Consider the following 16,347-nt stretch of genomic DNA (forward strand, 5'->3'; position numbering starts at 1 on the left):
GACATTTTTTCATGGCTTTGGAAAGCAATCATATGGTAAGGTTTTAGCATCAAATGATAGCTTAGTCTATTAGCTACCCCTTACTATCAATTTCATTCAAATTTGTATCACTTTATTGGGCATAAAAATCGGTTAAAAGAAACTATGTGCGGAAAGTAAATAACCTCCCATAACCTAACAAAAAACATAACCTTACAAAACCTAAAAAAAAACTTTTCTACAATATTACTTTGATAAAAGACCACACATTGTGATGTAGGAAAAAACCCATTGGATCTAACCTCCTACAGGAACAAAAATTTAGGTTTTGGCCAATGTTTTTGTTTGGCGCTTTTTTTATTTATTGTCATTTTCCGGAGCACGGAAGAACGGAAAAAAATAATTCTTGAAGATAAGGGTTTCTGTAACGCCAATAATCAAAATTACACCAATCGCTTTTGTTAAAAAAAATATTATTTTTACAGCTTGGTCGTTAATGGGTTAAACTATCCATCTATAAGCTCGTTTTATGCCAAGCGTTAGAAAAATCGAATCGAGACCCAAGCGTTAGAAAAATCGATTCGAAATCGAAAGAAATCGAACAGCAACTTCGACATTTTTTCATGGCTTTGGAAAGCAATCATATGGTAAGGTTTTAGCATCAAATGATAGCTTAGTCTATTAGCTACCCCTTACTATCAATTTCATTCAAATTTGTATCACTTTATTGGGCATAAAAATCGATTAAAAGAAACTATGTGCGGAAAGTAAATAACCTCCCATAACCTAACAAAAAACATAACCTTACAAAACCTAAAAAAAAACTTTTCTACAATATTACTTTGATAAAAGACCACACATTGTGATGTAGGAAAAAACCCATTGGATCTAACCTCCTATAGGAACAAAAATGTAGGTTTTGGCCAATGTTTTTGTTTGGCGCTTTTTTTATTTATTGTCATTTTCCGGAGCACGGAAGAACGGAAAAAAATAATTCTTGAAGATAAGGGTTTCTGTAACGCCAATAATCAAAATTACACCAATCGCTTTTGTTAAAAAAAAATATTATTTTTACAGCTTGGTCGTTAATGGGTTAAACTATCCATCTATAAGCTCGTTTTATGCCAAGCGTTAGAAAAATCGATTCGAAATCGAAAGAAATCGAACAGCAACTTCGACATTTTTTCATGGCTTTGGAAAGCAATCATATGGTAAGGTTTTAGCATCAAATGATAGCTTAGTCTATTAGCTACCCCTTACTATCAATTTCATTCAAATTTGTATCACTTTATTGGGCATAAAAATCGTTTAAAAGAAACTATGTGCGGAAAGTAAATAACCTCCCATAACCTAACAAAAAACATAACCTTACAAAATCTAAAAAAAAACTCTTCTACAATATTACTTTGATAAAAGACCACACATTGTGATGTAGGAAAAACCCATTGGATCTAACCTCCTATAGGAACAAAAATGTAGGTTTTGGCCAATGTTTTTGTTTGGCGCTTTTTTTATTTATTGTCATTTTCCGGAGCACGGAAGAACGGAAAAAAATAATTCTTGAAGATAAGGGTTTCTGTAACGCCAATAATCAAAATTACACCAATCGCTTTTGTTAAAAAAAATATTATTTTTACAGCTTGGTCGTTAATGGGTTAAACTATCCATCTATAAGCTCGTGTACACCAGAAGTCGCATAATGTGAAGGCCATGACCATAACAAGAAAGCAAAATCCTACCACTCACTGATACATTCCGGAAAAGTCCATAGCATTACTATATTGATTTTTAGCTTATGTTTTGTCATCCCGATTTATGACATTAAATGAGACATAACATAACAGAAAATGTCATGACTCACAAATTCTGGTAAACATTTGTATAATATACATGGTACAGCAATATAAGATTAATACGAGCGAACGAAACAAAAGATAAATAAGCTTTCCGCATACTTTGCCACATACACAGCCCAAACCGAGATAGATATTGTTCTCCTTCATGCGCTCCTCTTTTACTCTTAGAAAACGCTTCCCAACTTCATTTTATAATCAGGTGCAATATTATCACGTATTTGCTGAACAACCGCTGAAGCATCATTAGCCATGTGGATAGCGTGGTCGTGTAAAATAGCTTTGCATTCCAGCCGGCCTTGGTTCGATCCCCATTGAAGTCGTATGGACTTTTTTTTGGCACAATCCCACATGAAATGAGAAAAGAAAACAGAAAGAGATGTCTGCACGCATACATACAAACCATTTTTAAGCTTTTAAAAAAGCTCATTATTTGCGCATTTGACTCTCCGCACACTAAATGGCATCAATTCTGCCAAAGATGACAGTTTTCTGCCAACGCTAGTTTGGGTGTACCTATCCAATTTACCCCAATACAGGCCAATCTCGGTATGCTATAGAAATTTTACCAAAACCTTTCAGCCATTTCATGCCAAACCTATATAGCGGTTCTCAGATTTCAATGAAAGGTGGTAGTTTTGTTCTTTATTGCAAAATATTAGACCCGTATTTTTCTATTTTTTCGTTAAGGTGACCGTTCCCATTTTAGGGTGGTTCGAAAAATCCATTTTTTCGCATTTTTGCCAAAAATGACTTTTTTCAGAAATCCATAACTTTCGAACCACTGGACCAATTCAGATGTACGACATATTAAATTAAAGCCAATTAGCTGGTCTATTTTACTTTTTTTACTACAGTTGCAGAAAACTTGTATTATTTTTTGTTATTATTGATTGTAACCGTTTTGACGTGGGACTACGTCTAACCGGAGTATATGGGGGGTAAAATGAAAACCTAAACACAGAACATGCAGGAAAAAATGAAAAATTCCGAATGCTTATAACCCGAACATTTCTTACTGGATCGGAAAGATGTTTGCATCGTTTTACAGGGAATATTTCTACGCATCTATCGCAATTAATAAAAAGTTATTTTTCATGAGATGAACAATTGAATAACTGTAAAATGTTGAGCGTTATCTAAACGCCCTAACTACCTCGTTTTGATTGGGCTGATTTACGGTTTCCCCAACACAGCCATCATAACCAAGCAGCCTTTGGTAAATCGGCAATGCAAACACATGAAAGTATGGGGATTTTTGTTCTCACCGAAATGTGATCCCTAACACAGACTTCAAAACCAAGCAGTGTTGGGGAAATTCGCATTGCAAATTCAAGCAAGTAGGGGGTATTTTTGTTCCGCCTGAAATGTCTTTCCCCAACACAGACTTCAGAACCAAGGTGTCTGAGAAAATTGCCATTGCAAATTCATGCAGGTCTGGGGTACTTTTGTTGCGATTGGAATGTGTTCAACCAATACATACTTCTAAACCAAGGTGTCTGGGGACATCGGCCTTGCAAATAAATTCAAACTGCGAGTGCTTTCGAACTCGCGCAGACTAGGATATGTCATGGTCTTAACATGGTCTTCTAAATTTAGGAACCTGGGCAAATCTTGCAGACATTAGAGGCGAAGTTTAAAGTTTAAAGTTTAAAGGCTCTATAATATAAAAAGTATAAAAGTTTAAAGGCTCTATAATATAAAAAGTATAAATTGAAATTGTTGATCCATGCAAGCCGGAGGTACTTTTGCACCCGCATGTTTTTTTGCACTCCGAAAAGTGTTTTCCTAACACGGATTACAAAAACGGATACGAACACAACGCTTTGATTCGGTTATTCAAGATAGCATTGAAGGATGTGCCTTCATATCTTATGCTCACTGAATTTCTGGCACTTTCGTCAAATCAAGCAAATTCGCGGTTTGAGAAGTACGTACACTTGGGAGATGCAAACTTCAGATGGAAATGTAAAATAAAATAATCGTTCGATAATTCTCCCGTTCACATATTTTGTACTAGGCATCATACCAAACGTAAAAGGACTGTCATTAAATTTACTTGTAACGAAGAACATAATCTATCACAATGCATGAATTGACCTTACATGACATTTATTCAATCTCTTTACTTACAAAGCTAATATATTGAATTCGATTGAATCCGGAAAATGTTTCATTCAAACAAAAATTTAATCAATACAAACAAATGATTGCTAAGCTATGCTAGTCCCAGTCAACTTTGCGGTTATATCATAGTTATAATCCACCCATTTTTTATGGCTTTGAACTAGAGGGCGCTATATTTTTTTATATTTTTTCTTGTAAGCTGAGGATTTTTTACATAACATATCTTGATATCAGAAGTGCTATTTTTTTCGTTTTCGAGATATGATTTTTCAATGTTAAAAAAATTCAAAAATAAAAAAAACCGATCTAATAATGTTTTGCGATTAAGAACAAAATCACCACATTTGATGAAAATCTGAGAACCCCTATATCGGTTTGGCATGTAATGGCTGTTTTCAGAGATATAACTGAGCTTTTACATTCAGTTTCTAACTGAACAATTGAAGCTACTGAAGTTGCAGCTTAACCAATCTGAATTATTTTTTACTCAGTTTTTTATTCTGATTTACACAAAAATAATTTTGGTAACTATTCATAATTGACCGACGTTATGTTTCAATTTCATTGTGAAATCAAAACACAATTTTATTTAAAAAAAAACATTACAATACAATACAACACAATACATACAATAAACAGATGCTTAATAACATGTATACTGCAATATGCAGATTCAAAATACGTGACCGTCACAATTTATAATGATGTGTTGATAAGTGCTCTCGTGTATAGAGGCAGGTTCTTAAAAAACAACAAATTCAGAGAGGAATAAATTCTGTCATTCGTACTACACATTAACAGATGTTCTAGTAGATGAGGAAGACAAAACGAAAAACAAAATCTTTCAGAAAAAAAAATTCAGATGTTGAACACAAAAAACAAAAAAACAACAAAAAACACAATATTTTAAACAAAACATTGACAAATTTTCGCCAGGAAGGAAGAACAGCTACATCTGTTACTGCCAAATCTACACTACGAACAAATACAGCTCAAATAAACAAACGAACACAAGCACACGATGCAAACCAAATATCACCTGTTGCATGAACCAAATTCGTGTTCAGTAGCTTCTAAGCCGACTCGCTAAAAAAATAGAGCTATCTAGTTCTCAATCATCGCACATTCTGCACGAGAACAAAACCAGATTTCTGTTAAAAGTAAGGTGGTTAATTTGCATGAAAACTAGTTGCGGATGAATGTCTGATGTCCACTTTTGCTCTAGATGAACCCAGCGAATGAATTTGGTCGAGTTTCGAAATGTAATTTTTTTTTAATATAACATCAGTGAAAGAAAAACATTGGACAACGGAAATGCAAATGTGATGATGCCCTTATGTTAGAACGGGTACCCCATTGGAAATTTCCTCCGTCATGTAATTGTTTATGAAATACCTGGTGTTTCACTGGTCGATTTGGGTGGTTTTTTCACCCCGAAGGTGTATCGGGGGGCCGACTTGACTAGCATCTTGTCCGCCTTCTCCACGTTGTACTCTCCGGGTGCGGGGGTGAGGTACTTGGGAATCTCCTTGGGTCGGCTCTGCAGACAGTAGGCAGGGGGAGTGTCTTTGCCCTTGCAGCCGAGACCGGTGATGTTGTACAGCGGGCCGGGACTGAAGGACTCCGTCCGGGGTCGATGACGCTGGCCAAAGCTGTACGCGGGTGCCGCAGCCCGCTTCGAATCCACCACTCGGGTACCTAAAATGGTAGCGCACAGCTTGAACTGAGTGGGAATCGACAATAGGCCTGATCTGGCAAAAAGTATTTATTTTCATACTGAATTAACATCGACTATGGGCGCGGGTGTTAATAATGGCAATAAATATTCATCGTTTCCTACTAGAGCAGGAAATAAACGATTTTGTGCCACGGGGCGTCACTCTTCGCCATTTAAGGGACTGTGCAAACCTAATTTAATGATTGATGAATCCAAACCAATGTTTGAAATAAGATAAACGCATTTCGAAAAAAGATGGCTATATTTGAAGCAGCTACTTATATCGGATGTTTTATGCGATTGCGTGGGGGAAAGAAACACTGTATATTTTGACTAAGAATAGTAATATTGATGCAATATCGAAAGAAAACACTAGCGCTTCTATCGAAACACACTTCATTCGCTTGTGCGTGCTTAACACCGTGACATGTCGCAGTTGCTACTAGCCGATTAACCTTACAAGGAGATGCGCAACCTGATCCCGGCCTACGCGCTCATCCCATTTGTTTTAGTAGACTTTTGTAGGTCAGAGCATCATTAGCGCACGCCAACGATGACTCACACTCACCTAGCAGCTGCGGTAACAGATACTGTGGTCCAGGGCCTCGATGTTCCGCAGCGATGGGACCGCGGCGCTTCGTTGGTGTCCAGGGGCGCTGCTCGAATCCACCCATTACGCGGTACGAATTTGTGTACTTTTGCGGACGACAGTGCTGGTCTTCTTACGGGTTACCGAGGAGCTCGAGGTTGAGCGGCCGCTCTTTGTGGCACTGGTTAGGATAGTCTGGAAGAGAATCGATCATCAGATCACCGATCGTTATTTATTACGGCTGTGTGCGCTTTAACGAGCGCGCTAATTTTGGTCATTTTCCGTAGTAGTTTACCATTTCAGAAGGACTAATTTATTTCGAAAATAACGCGAAAACCAAAAAAACTGTAAACGAGAAAAAAGAAAAAAAACCATAAAAAATTGGTATCGTTCAATAGGATATGACACATTTGCACAAGTAGCTGGTTAGAGCAGTGCTAACGTTACGTTAATAAAAAACAGCGGGTGCCTTTGATGTTGGAGTATTGTCTTTCGATCGATCCGCTTTTGTGAATTGGAGTGCGTCGAGTAGATTAGTGGAATTATGATTCTTGGTTTCGTTTGAGGTTACACTAGCAAATGAAGTCGATTAATTACTCAACTGTATATCGCAGTTTTTTGAACCCATCATTATTCAATCAATTTTGATAACAAATCACAGGCTGTAAGTGGCTGATCGAAAAAGGCCAGGCTGGGTAAGGGAGTAAAAAGTGCACCCAAACCAAATCACCAGCTGTATGGCAAATATTGTAAAGGATATCAAACAAGAAATTTTGGCGGTTTTTTGAACCCCTATGTGGTTTAACATAGGATTTGTGGTGAAAAACGTACTTTTTCGTTTATTTCACGTCATCCTCAAAAGCTTCGAGATAAAAATTTGAAAAAAAAACCGAATGTGCATCTTACTATGGTTTATCAAAAAGAATTACCAAAAAATAAATTTCATCAAAAATTGAAGTATACCCAGGTTTTTTTTTACGTGGGGGATACGTACCTCGTAAAAAACCGCTTTAATAGGAAAATCCGCGTAAAAAAAACAATTTTAATTGGAAAATTCGCGTAAAAAAACCATGTCACCTAATGACAGATATCAAATGGGACTATTCTTATGTATAACGGAAGTAAAAAGTGAAGTGTTGCTCGCTTCCGGAAACCCGTAGTTTTTTTCCTGCAATTTCTTTGGTTACTGGTAGATCGGTCATCTGCTGTTGCTAGAAGATTCCCTTGTGATTTGTACACTCTGCTGCCGATGCACGTGCAGCACCACCAGCTAAGCCAGAGCTAAGTAGGCGTTCACGAATCGCTGCCCGTGAAAACCTTATCCCGTTGTACCGCCCGGCGAGCTCCCCGTTACCCAACACCTAAAATCCAGTTAAGAATCGTGATAAGGTGCGGCACTAAGCGCTAAGCTCCGTTACAAGCATTAATTACCGTAATATGAGGGAACTCTGAGGGAACATGAGAGAAAAATGTGAGCTGAGGGAGAGATGTGATATTGCACTGGTCCGCGTTAATTTGAAAATCCGCGTAAAAAAACTCGTGAAAAAAACCGCGTAAAAAAACCTTGGTGTACTAAAAAAACATTGAAATTTCGAAAATATTTTTTGGAGATTTAGAGATTCAGTACTACTTTAACTCATATTTCAATGTATTCCTACGGCTTTTCTAGATATGTGTGATTTTTTTCAGTGTTGCGCGGTACAAAAACATTTTTTTTTTATATTTCCAAAGGGCCTGGTTGGGTGAGGGAGCAAAATGTGCCCCCAAACCAAATCACCAGCAGTATGGAAAATATTGTATAGGGTACTAAATATGAAAATTTGACAGTAGTACCATATATTTGAGTTCTTATATGGTACACCATAGGATCTGTGGCGAAAAATGAACCTTTTCGTTTTTTTTTTCTCACGCCATTCTCAGTAGCTTTGAAACAAAAATATGAAAAAAAAATACTGAAAGTACATCTTACTAAGGTGTATCGATCAATATTTTCAAACAATTTTTGTTTAGTTTACCTACTCTAGTTTGTATTCGAATCTCTTCCTACGTCTATTTTAAGCATATGTTATTTTTTTCATAAATTTTAGAGTGTTTTTCGCGGTACAAAAAAAATTATATATATTTTCAGGCATTTCGAAATTTAGAAAAAAAAAATATTACTTTGAGACCCACTTTTACTCTAATTTTTATTTAAATGCGTTCGTATGTGTTGTTCATTCCACATGTGGCGTAATTTTTTCTTGAATTTTTCAGAGGATTGCGCGAAAAAAAATTTGGTTCTTTAGGAATTTTTAATTTATTTTGAATTTAGAAACCCAGTACTGCTCTAATATTTATTTAAATTTTGTCGGTATATTCAGAGCATTGCGCTGTAAAAAAGATTTGTTTTCTCGTATCTCAAAATATATAAGATAATCTTTACATCGATTTAGATGGTTTACTAAATTCATAGGCGTCAGCAGTACGATAGAGCTCTGTGAGAAAAAATAAAGTCCTTGTGGAAAGATCATTCGGATTGATGAGAAGAACACTTTAAAAATCCAAATTAATATAATTTTTTTTATTTTAATCTTACAATTGAAAACCAGGAATGCAACAAAATAATCGATTTCAAGAAAATAAAAATAATGATACAGACGATGAAGAAATTATTTTGGTGTCTCGCAATGCTCTTAAAAATTCAGGGAAAAATTACGCCACATGTAGAAAAAAAGACACATACGGACCCATTCAAATAAAAATTAGAGCAGAAGTGGGTCTCAAAGTTATATGTTTATCAAAATTTCGAAATGCCAGAAAATATATATTTTTTTTGCACCGCGTCTTTAATTTTTTTTATTATAAGGTTTTTTGATGAAAAAATTGTTTGAAGATATTTATCGATACACCTTAGTAAGATGTACTTTTATTATTTTTTCTTATTTTTGTCTCAAAGCTATTGAGAATTTCGTGAAAAAAAACGAAAAGGTGCATTGTTCACCATAGATAATGGTGTACCATATAAGGACCAGGGTTATCATATCTACAGAATAATCTGCATTTATACAGATTTTTCAGACTTGTTGATACCAAGATTCTGTACAGATACAGATACAATTTTTTTCGGTTTTCATACAGATTTACAGATTTTTCAAAATAACGATCCAATATTAGTTACGGCTTGATCTCAATAATATTCTTTCCCTTCTCACCAATTTTATTCATATAGATTCGAATCAATCTGAATGAGAATCATGTTGGCACTCATATGTAGTGTGAAGTACTGCTTTCTCATGCTCAATCTGAGGTGAAAAGATACAATAGTCTATGTCATCGGCTACAGAAAAAAAAAATTATACTGTTCATCTTTTTCCTAATAAAGCACAGTGAATGCGAATTTCTAGGTTGATACCACCGACATCGTCAAATTCGTAATAACTATGCCAATAAATGATACTAAAGCACGTTTAGCCCTGAATTGTTCTTGGGGCGCTTTCCATTCAGCCCGCATAAAGCATTTTCACAATATCAGTGTCGGTCCCAGCTTCCAAAGATACTTGTTATATAAATTGAAAACTGTAGAAATTCAACTAGAAAGTAGCCACATGTTGTAACACATCCGAAAATAAACTATATATTTTAATTTTTCAATTTTGTACCAGTCAGTCAGCGCATTCCTATCAAAAAGCTCAATGCCGGCCCCTATGGACTGACGCAGGGTTCAACGTGTTAATACAGATCTCGATATAGATTTTCTGTGAAAAAACTAAGATAAAAAGATTTTTTGAGACCATGAATTCCCTCTGGCGCTTACGCCAAAATGCGAGATTACGGCAGTGTAGCATGAACTCCGTGAAGGTATATCAGGCTATACTTCAGATCTGCCTCAATGCTGGACTGCCCGACTGTTTTCCGTCCAATAACTGGTTGGAGAACAAAGTACTTCTACAAGATTTTTCGCTAAATCATGAAGAAAGGTTTGTTCCCCAATCAGTGATGATTTGTTCTATAAAATATATTGCCACACACGTTTCGAATAGTCATTCCCACACAGGATTCCATACAGGATTCAATCGCAACGAGGAACGGTTATCATTAGGAAACATAAGAAGGTAACTCCTTTAAAAATGATTGTTTTCTCTATTATAGAGGCTTAAATTACAAAGATCTCACGCATCTAGACTTTAAAAAGACAAATCAATCATAGGAGGGTTCTGGGATTGAACCCACGATCTTTCGCTTGATATACCGACGAGCAACCATGTAGGCTAAGAGGCCGTCCATAAAATTCATTAATTGATTGATTGATTCATTTTTCAATATAGAGGCTTTCCACTTCAACTCCTCTAGCCTTTAGAAAGGTCTATTTAGAAGATTAGTCAATGGATGGTCCTGGAATATAGCCCACGGTTACAAACGCAACCGTTAAGGCTACAATGCCAATTCTTCTTCTTGTTCTTATTGTTCTTCATGTTCTTCTATTTCTTCTTTCTCTTCTTCTTCTTTTTTTCTTCTTATTTTTCTTCTTCTTCTGTTTCTTCTTCTTCTTTTTCTTTCTTGATGGAGAATTCAAATCTTTCGATTGATTTGTCTCCGAATGTTTTTTTTTCTGCTGTGTTATAGTGACTAACAACCTTTTTGGCTGGTTCTCCTCTCGGACACGGCTCTTCCTGTATTTCGAAGGAAGAATGTCGAGAATGAGACTCGTGATCTTTAGTGTGCGAGGTACGGATGTTAACCATTTGAAATGTTTTACTATTTGAAAATGACTAGATTTTCGCATTTCGAACTTTGATATTTAGGGTTTTTTGATATAAGAATAATCAAAAATTCTACTCAAAAACAGGAAAAGCGCTCGAAATATTTCATGAAAACGTGATTTTTCTTTTAAACTGCGGAAGAGAAACGTTGTCCTACTTTGGGCAATCGAAAAATGTATTGTTTTCTGGTTTTAGATGTATAAGTATGACTTCACAGATTTTTTTAAAGACATTCGTTTTAAACATAAAACCTACTGCTACATCATTCAACACGGATTCCACGCTGTTTGAAGCGATCCTGTTCTTAATTTGATTTGATTATATTCCGTGCCATTTTAGAATTGTTTCCTATTTTCAATATATATATTCCAATTCAGGAAGTTTATTGAGAACAAACAAAATAAAAAAACTGAAAATTTCCACAAAAAATTCAAAACTTCATAACAACACAAAATATTCTGAGAAAAAATTGTATTCTGGAAATTTGTGATTATTGTAACGATTGTAATTATTGTGATGTGTGAACCGAAAGGCACTTTCGCACTTTTTTTAAAATCGATGCAAAAAAATTGAATAACTTTTTTTTTCGTCAATGTAACACGTCAATGTCAGCCGTTCCATGCCAAACCGATATAGTGTTTTTTTTTTGTTCTTGAGTTATGATTTTTCAATAAAATTACTTTTTCTTAAAAATTCCTTTTTTCAAAATTTTATTTTGAACTGTTGGGCCGATTCAGATGAACGATATATCAATTTGAAGCCAATGAGTTGGTCTTTTTTGAAGAAAATACCACACTTTGTTTCTAATCGCATATATGTAATCTAGTCGCACAGGAATATTGAAGGAAGATTAAAAACATGATAACATTGAATAGTCAGAACTCAAAAACGAAAAAAAAAACATCTCTCTAATATTTGGATATGTTATGTGAAAAACCTTAGCTTACAAGAAACAATATTAAAAAAGTTGGTGCCTATTGTTCCGAAACCATGTAAACTATGAAAAACAACTACAATCAATAATTATTAAAACAAAATCCGATCTTTTTTCCAAGTATCATATTTTTTTCAAACTAGCATATTGGCTTTAATTCGATATGTCGATCATCTGAATCGGTACAGTAGTTCAAAAGCTATGAATTGAAAAAAGTTGAAAAAAGGGGTAAAATTGATTCTTCGGACCATCTGTTAACTTTGAAAAATCATAACTCAAGAACAAAAAATAACGCCTCTCTGATTTTTGTATATGTTTCATATATGTTATGGTTTCATGAAAAAATATAGTGCCCTTAGTCCCGAGACCATGTAAACTATAAAAAACAAATACAATCAATAATTAATTCCTGGACAGAATAATTTTTTTTGGAAGTGTAGTATTTCTTCAACTAGTTCATTGACTTCAATTTGATATATTGATCGTCAAAATCGGGCAAGCAGTTCAGAAGTTATGAATTTTTGAAAAATGCCATTTTTGTAAAAAAAAAGGCCAAAAAAATGATTTTTCGGACCACCCTTCAATGAAAATGGGAACCCCAATGAAAAAATAAAAAATACGGGTCTGATATTTTGCACTTTGAACAAAATTACCGCTTTTCACGAAAATCTGAGGAACTTCGATATAACGTCATTCGATGAAACGTACACATTTTCACTGGACGAATGTCATGCCAACTCATCTTAGGAGTTGCCAGCATCATTTCAGATTGCACCGAAACGTTGTGGGTGTAATGACATTGATCATTTGAGCTGCTTTGTAAACTTGAAATCTCCAAAAAAGAATTAAACTACTTTTTGGAAAGGGTTAATTTTTTTCTTAATTTTTTACAAAAAATTCTAACATAACATAAACGTACCTACAAAATTTTGGTCAAAGAATTAAATGAAAAAGATTGAAAAGAATGAATGAATCTCATGATGTGGAGAAATCCAACATTTCATTTGAAATTCCTTACATTTTTTGGTTAGCAGAGAAACGTGTCTTCTCTCTAGTCGCTATGGTTGTATGCACTTGGTCCACTCTGACTGCATACTGTTATCAATTTTTGCTGATCAGTCAAAATAAATTTATGCCATAAATCTCGCAATTTGTAAAATAAGTGTGATCTGATAGAAGTAGAATGTAGGCTGAGAAATTTTTGATTGTTTGTTACTATTAATTCACTTCTTCTTATTTTGTTACTTTGTCCGATCTGACTGAACACCGACCATATACACTCCGTGCAACTTCTATAAGACACCCTGATTATATTTCGTTGCAACACAAACAGTTAGAATTTCAACAAGATACATTCATACATTGTAGACTGCTTAGAATAAAGTATATTTAACGTCAAATCCGTTCAAAAGAGTTGTTTGTTTATTTATTGTGCTTAAATATGATAATTTCAGCTGTCCAGCTGTTATCAATGAAAAATTCAAAACGATAGGCTGATTTACATGTCAATAATTGGTAACCTTGTCATTTCGACTAATATCCTTGAAAATTCGTGTTGTAATAATATTTACCAAATTCTGCTGAACGGATTTCTCGATATTTTTCCATTCTCCGAAATTACGACCTTGAGTTCTTCAATCGTGGTGTACCGTTTTCCTCAGTATAGGTTTTGCGTACAAGGATCCCCCCTAAGATTTTCAACAGAATTCAAGTCTGGAGAGCGAGCCGGCCAGTCCAAAAAATAGGTTTTTGGTACATGATACATTGCTTAGTTTACTTGCTGGTATGAATAGAAGCATTGTTTTGCTGGAATGCGATTTTTTGTGACGATATCCACGCAAAAACGGTTGGAGAGAGGATTCCAGAACATGTGTGTAATCCTTGAATGATGTGAAAGCTATTTTGAGCTTTCCGGTTGCGCAGAATCCCGCTCAAACATTGCACGAGCCTTCACCAAAATTCCAGACTTAAAAAAATACTGTTCCTTCTCCCGCAAATCACATCAGTACCCGTTGAAACCATTGAAGAACTCTTCGTTACGGTATATAGCAAAATGTATTCTTTTGGAAACATTTTTTGTCACAACTTACCATGTCCCACTGTCGGTTCATGTGAGCTTTGGCAAAACTCAGACATCTTCCGAGGTGAGATGGTGTAAGATGAGGAGTTTTAACCCTTTGAGCTCTCTGTATGTGTGGATATTTTTACCAAAATTTGATGAATTATCACCCGAGCAGTTAAGTAGCTGAAATATTGCTTTATTTGCACATGCGATCGTGAGGTATTCGAACCTGTTCTATCTATTCCCCGCTTATCCCGGCCAGAGAGCTTCGATTTACGTATCCTTGAGGATTCGTCAAATAATTGAGCACTACTTGATTGGATCGTCCTATCTGACGAGAAATTTCTCTGATACCAACATTTTCCTGGTAAAATGCATCGATTTGTCTCTCTTCTCTCTCCGTGAGGCCTTTTCCTTCCGCATTTTCCAGATTTAATTGATCAAAACAACTAAAACAACGGAAAATGTAAATGGTCTTATAGAAACTTGACAGTTGAAAATACGAAAACATTCGTTTACGCTCAGCGCTTGCACACACACATATGAAAATCATGCAGTGTATGGTAGTCACCAATACCTACACACTGAAATATAAATTAAAGCGTTGTTTGTTCACAATGACACAAAGCAACAAGATTATCACCTGGTCTTATAGAAGTTGGACAGAGTGTAGTTTTTAAAAATTTGTTTTTGATAAGAACCTCTTCGTTTCTATTCAGCCCGCATCAAGAGCGTTTTCACAGTATCAGTGTCGGTCCCAGCTGCACAAGATACTTATTGTATAAAAAGATAACAGTCAGAAATTCGAATAGAAAGTAGTTAAATTTAGTAGAACATCCGAAAACAAACCATATATATATTTATTTTCATATGTTGTAACTGTCAGTCCCAGTCAGTCAGCGCTTTCTCATTTTTGCGATGCAAATAGTATTCAACTCTTCTCTCCCTCTCCCTCTCCCTCTCCCTCTCCCTCTCCCTCTCCCTCTCCCTCTCCCTCTCCCTCTCCCTCTCCCTCTCCCTCTCCCTCTCCCTCTCCCTCTCCCTCTCCCTCTCCCTCTCCCTCTCCCTCTCCCTCTCCCTCTCCCTCTCCCTCTCCCTCTCCCTCTCCCTCTCCCTCTCCCTCTCCCTCTCCCTCTCCCTCTCCCTCTCCCTCTCCCTCTCCCTCTCCCTCTCCCTCTCCCTCTCCCTCTCCCTCTCCCTCTCCTTGAACTTGATTGTTTCTATCAATAAAATTAAAGTTCTCAAACCACTCTACAATTTGTTCTTTGACACCCAACTTCTATCTTTCTTAATTCCGTTGCAATATCGATATAAACAATTCCTGGTGAAAATTTAAGAGAAATCTTTAAAAATCACGATTTTTACCCCACTGTACATATAATAGCCATATAAATTCCACCTTAACGTTCAAAGGTTACATTTTTCTTGAAACAAGTCATATTTGAAATGTAAAAAAAAAATCAAATAGTATATACTGCATTTGAGTTTTGAGAAACATGATTTCCCAAACTTTCGAAAGATACAATCGATGTTCTTCTTAATATGTCCCCCTACTTCCCTTGCTCGAAGAAATCGCTTAATACTTTATTCAGAAAGATAGTTTTCGTCGGGCATTGGTCACCAGAGCCGGTGCCACTCAGTTCAATGTCAGCGATCAATGATGCCGCTCCAATCAGCGACACAGACGCGGCCAAGAAGAGCCCTTCATCGCTTTTGGTTATCTTCCTTCGAAAGGTTATCCACAATATATTCGAGATGGTTGTTTGACTGCTTTGAATCACCGCGAACAGATTAAAACAGGAAACGCAGCTACTTGTATGCCTGTTAAGATTGGGGTTAAAAATAGAGTATAGGCAATTGTTATATTGGACCACCTACAAAATTTTATCCGCCAGGAAAACGTTACCTGTTTTTTCCCCGCCAGGAAAACGTTACCTGTTGAATATTGACGATAATCGTTCACTTCCTCTAACTTGCACCCACGCGTGTTCAATCACAAACCCAATGTGTCAATTTCGCCTCACGGTAACATTCAGTGACTCAGTGACTCCAACGCAGAGACACATTCTGGCCCCGAGCAACTCTGCTCCCAAGGAATAAACAAAAAAAACCACACTATGTGCTCCAAATGTCACATCAAATTAACGGCCAGCGGATGGGGAGCGGCGCGATCGTAAAGCGAATCATCCTGCGCCATCACTCTGTCCATCCCCGGAGTAATCATCAGGCCAGACGCAACGCACGTCGCTGCAGAAAACAGAAAACTTTTGCGCTGTCGTACGCGCTGAGATTGGCCTCGGATATAGTTCGCGGGTGATGCCGTAAAAGGAAATTCCGCTTTCTATGG

At 36.2% G+C, this 16,347-nt stretch overlaps 1 protein-coding gene across 2 annotated transcripts in view; it reads right to left on the reverse strand.

Annotated features, from left to right (window-relative positions):
• The window catches only part of LOC129778543 (uncharacterized), a 59,602-nt gene that overhangs the window by 14,599 nt on the left and 28,656 nt on the right, over window positions 1-16,347 (reverse strand). The window contains exons 2-4 of one of the 2 annotated variants that reach the window (XM_055785510.1): window positions 6,561-6,610; window positions 6,245-6,460; window positions 5,355-5,657 (exon numbers count right to left, since the gene is read on the reverse strand). In XM_055785510.1, coding sequence (XP_055641485.1) covers window positions 5,355-5,657; window positions 6,245-6,350 — 409 coding nt within the window. In that variant the 5' untranslated portion in view covers window positions 6,351-6,460; window positions 6,561-6,610. The remainder of the gene's footprint in view (window positions 1-5,354; window positions 5,658-6,244; window positions 6,461-6,560; window positions 6,611-16,347) is intronic. The other variant, XM_055785511.1, reaches the window with a different exon arrangement.

The sequence above is a fragment of the Toxorhynchites rutilus genome, chromosome 3 (assembly GCF_029784135.1).
Source record: "Toxorhynchites rutilus septentrionalis strain SRP chromosome 3, ASM2978413v1, whole genome shotgun sequence".
NCBI classification, from domain to species: Eukaryota; Metazoa; Arthropoda; class Insecta; order Diptera; family Culicidae; genus Toxorhynchites; species Toxorhynchites rutilus.